Source organism: Colobus angolensis, unplaced genomic scaffold, assembly GCF_000951035.1.
Source record: "Colobus angolensis palliatus isolate OR3802 unplaced genomic scaffold, Cang.pa_1.0 Scaffold96, whole genome shotgun sequence".
In the NCBI taxonomy this organism is placed as follows: Eukaryota; Metazoa; Chordata; class Mammalia; order Primates; family Cercopithecidae; genus Colobus; species Colobus angolensis.
The window spans coordinates 2,887,343-2,890,498 of NW_012123598.1; the positions used below are offsets into that span (position 1 = coordinate 2,887,343).

The 3,156-nt window shown below is 51.4% G+C and overlaps 1 protein-coding gene across 1 annotated transcript; it reads right to left on the bottom strand.

Moving 5' to 3' along the window:
- Nucleotides 1-787: 787 nt before the first annotated feature.
- On the bottom strand, nt 788-1,472 carry NCR1 (natural cytotoxicity triggering receptor 1). Its single transcript, XM_011932592.1, has 3 exons — nt 1,406-1,472; nt 1,293-1,328; nt 788-1,104 (listed from the first exon to the last, which is right to left on the bottom strand). The coding sequence occupies exons 1-3, from the start codon at nt 1,437-1,439 to the stop codon at nt 788-790; spliced, it is 387 nt and encodes a 128-aa protein (XP_011787982.1). The 5' UTR covers nt 1,440-1,472.
- Between the last annotated feature and the right edge of the window lie 1,684 nt (nt 1,473-3,156).

Here is a 3,156-nt window from a genome sequence, read left to right on the forward strand (position 1 = left end):
CAAAAATTAGCGGGGTGTGGTGGCCCATGCCTGTAATCCCAACTACTTGGGAGGCTGAGGCAGGAGAATTGCTTGAATCCGGGAGGCAGAGGTTGCAGTGAGCTGAGATTGCACCACTGTACTGCAGCGAGACTATCTCAAAAAAAAGCGCTAAATTTTGTTTTTTAGAAAAACACCACCTGGCTGGGCGCAATGGCTCACACCTGTAATCCCAGAACTTTGGGAGGCTGAGGGGGGCGGATCACCTGAGGTCAGGAGTTTGAGACCACCCTGGTCAACATAGTGAAACCCTGTCTCTACCAAAAATACAAAAATTGGCGTGGTGGTGGGCGCCTGTAATCCCAGCTACTTGGGAAGCTGAGGCTGGAGAATCACTTGAACCCAGGAGGTGGAAATTGCAGTGATGGGACACTGCACCTTTGCACTCCAGCCTGGGTGACAAGAGTGAAACTCCGTCTGAAAACAAGCAAAAAAACCCCCACCACCTGTGACGGGTGAGGGAAGCAAAGTGTAAGCCACTGCGCCTGGCCCACAGGCGTTGTTTTTGAGGACATTCCTCAGTCATACCCCTGCACACAAATATCTATCTCAGAATCTGTGTCTTGGAGAACTTGACCGAGGACACACCTGCTCGCAGGACATAGAGACACTGTCTGCAGACAACGCCTTGTAGGCCGAGATTGTGACGGGGATCACCCCTCCTCCAACCTCCTACGGAGACAAGCAGTGTCTGAGTGGGGCTTGGAAGAGTTCGTAGATGATGCTCCTTCCTGGATGCAGACTGAGCTCACTCTCCAGTTAGAGAACCGGACAGTTTACCTGTTACCACCAGTTCCAGCAAGTCGCTGGGCTCTGACCAGAGCTCCCCAACCCGATAGACGCAGCTGTATCGCCCTGCCTTGCGGGAGTTCATGTCCGGGATGTGGAATTTGACTTCGTTAATCCGTTCAGGGGGTTTTGGTCTCTCCACGGCAAAAAGGCTTCCTTCAAAATGCAGCTGGTATTCAACAGCTCCATAATTTCCCTGGCAACAGAGGGTCGCTTGCTTTTCCTTTGGAACCATGTAAGTGGATTTGGCCCTGATGATCGGTTTTGGGAGAGTCTCTGGAAGGGAATCAGAGGCTGGAGTTCCAGCTGAGCCCTGTCCCCCCAACCGTAGGCTCCACCCTGCTGCTGGCCCCAGGCCCTCCTGGGAAGCCAGCACCCCACCCCCTCTCCCCAGCCGTGCTTGGGTGGAGGGTGCTTGGCCTGAACCCGAAAGAGTGACCCTGGGCTTTGAAGGAAGGACTCACGCTTCGGGGCGCTGATCCTCTGGCTCAGACACAGCCCTGGAAGACGGGAGTAATGAGATCCGTTGCCTCCCAGGCACACCCTGATCCCATTCCCCTTCCATGCAAGAACTCACCGAGGCAGAGCAGGGCACGGAGCGTGGAAGGCATCGCTCAGATTCCGCCGGCTGAGTGCTGAGCAGTACTGAGGGGTGGGGACTGAGCCCAGTGGGCCAGGGAGATGCACAGGAAGTGGTGAGTGAGCCCCAGCGCCCATCGCCAGGAAGCTTTCATGTTGACTTTTTTCATTAGAACGTTCACAACTCCCCCTCCACCTCCACCTCCACCTATGAGCCTACGGAAAGGCCATGGTCCCTCTGACAACGTCTGCGGTCTAGCCAGCTCCTCTGACACTTGTCTGCTCAGCCCGAAATGCATTTCTGGGTCAACTTCTCAATTCTGCAATGTGAAGGTGGTACCCACAGCTGACCGTGAGAAGTCAGGCCTAATGATGCTCAGAGGAAACCCCCTGAGAATCGTATAAAAACACAGGGAATTTCACAGTGAGATACTGGAACAGGAATGAAAAGAAATTAAAGAAGTGTCGCAGGATGAGCCGCAGACAGAACTCCTCAGACACTGGATTAAAGAAGGAAGAGGTTTTTTTATTCGGCCGGGAGCCTCGGCAGACTCACGTCTTAAGAGCCGAGCCCCTCAAAAAAAGAGATTCTTGGCCTTTTTAAAGGCTTACAACTCTAAGGGGTCCACGTGAAAGGGTCGTGATAAATCGAGCAAGCATGGGAAACGTGACTGGGGGCTACGTGCATCAGGTAACAGAACAAAAATTTTACATACATGCTTTTTTCATACAGTGTCTGGAGTTTACAGATAACACAAGTAGTTTAGGTCGGGGTTGATGTTATTATTACTCCTTTTTTTAACTCCTAGGGCCGGGTGGTGGTGCCAAGGTTGTCTGGCTATTGATCTTACTTTTGCTTCTTTCTAACTTTTTGCTTTCTGTCTCCTCCTGTCTTGTGAACTAGGCAGGGTTGGGGGAGGAGAGCAGCAGGAGGAGTAGTGGTCTCCTTCCTTAACAGCAAAAGCTCAGTTGTATGTAAGAAAACCCAGTTCCCCCTGAGGAAGAGAAAGAGGTGGAATCCTTTAAAAATTAGCTGTCTGTGTTTCTGTCTGTGGCTAGTGAGCCTTATCTCTCCCTTCGAAGGCATTGTGAAGACCCTATTTCTCCAGCTGTGCAGCCGCAAAGTCACTAGGCAGATAAACTCAAGTCGCAAAACGTGTTTTTCCTTGAAAAGTACGAAAGAATGTAATGCATGTCTCAGTGGAATAACTGTCTTTGTTTCTCGCTTCTGTAATATGCTTCCCCGTGCACAGATCTCCTCTGGCCCCATGAAATGCTTAAAAGGTAACCGGACTCTTTGTCCGGGGCTCAGTCTTTTTGGATGTTGATCTGACTGGGCTGGTGCACCTAAGGGAGGAGACCACCCCTCACATTGTCTTATGCCCAATTTCTGCTTCCAAAGAAAGAAGAAGTAAAAACTAAAAGGCAGAAATGAAATCCACAGGCAGCCAGCCCGGCGCCGCCGCACCCTGAGCCTGGTAGTTAAAGATGGACCCCTGACCTAATTGGTTCTGTTATCTATAGATTACAGACATTGTATAGAAATGCACTGTGAAAATCCCTATCTTAGGCTGGGCGCGGTGACTCACGCCTGTAATCCCAGCACTTTGGGAGGCTGAGGTGGGTGGATCACGAGGTCAGGAGATCGAGACCAGCCTGGCTAAGAAGGCAAAACCCCATCTCTACTAAAATACAAAAACTTAGCTGGGCATAGCGGTGCACGCCTGTAGTCCCAGCTACTCAGGAGGC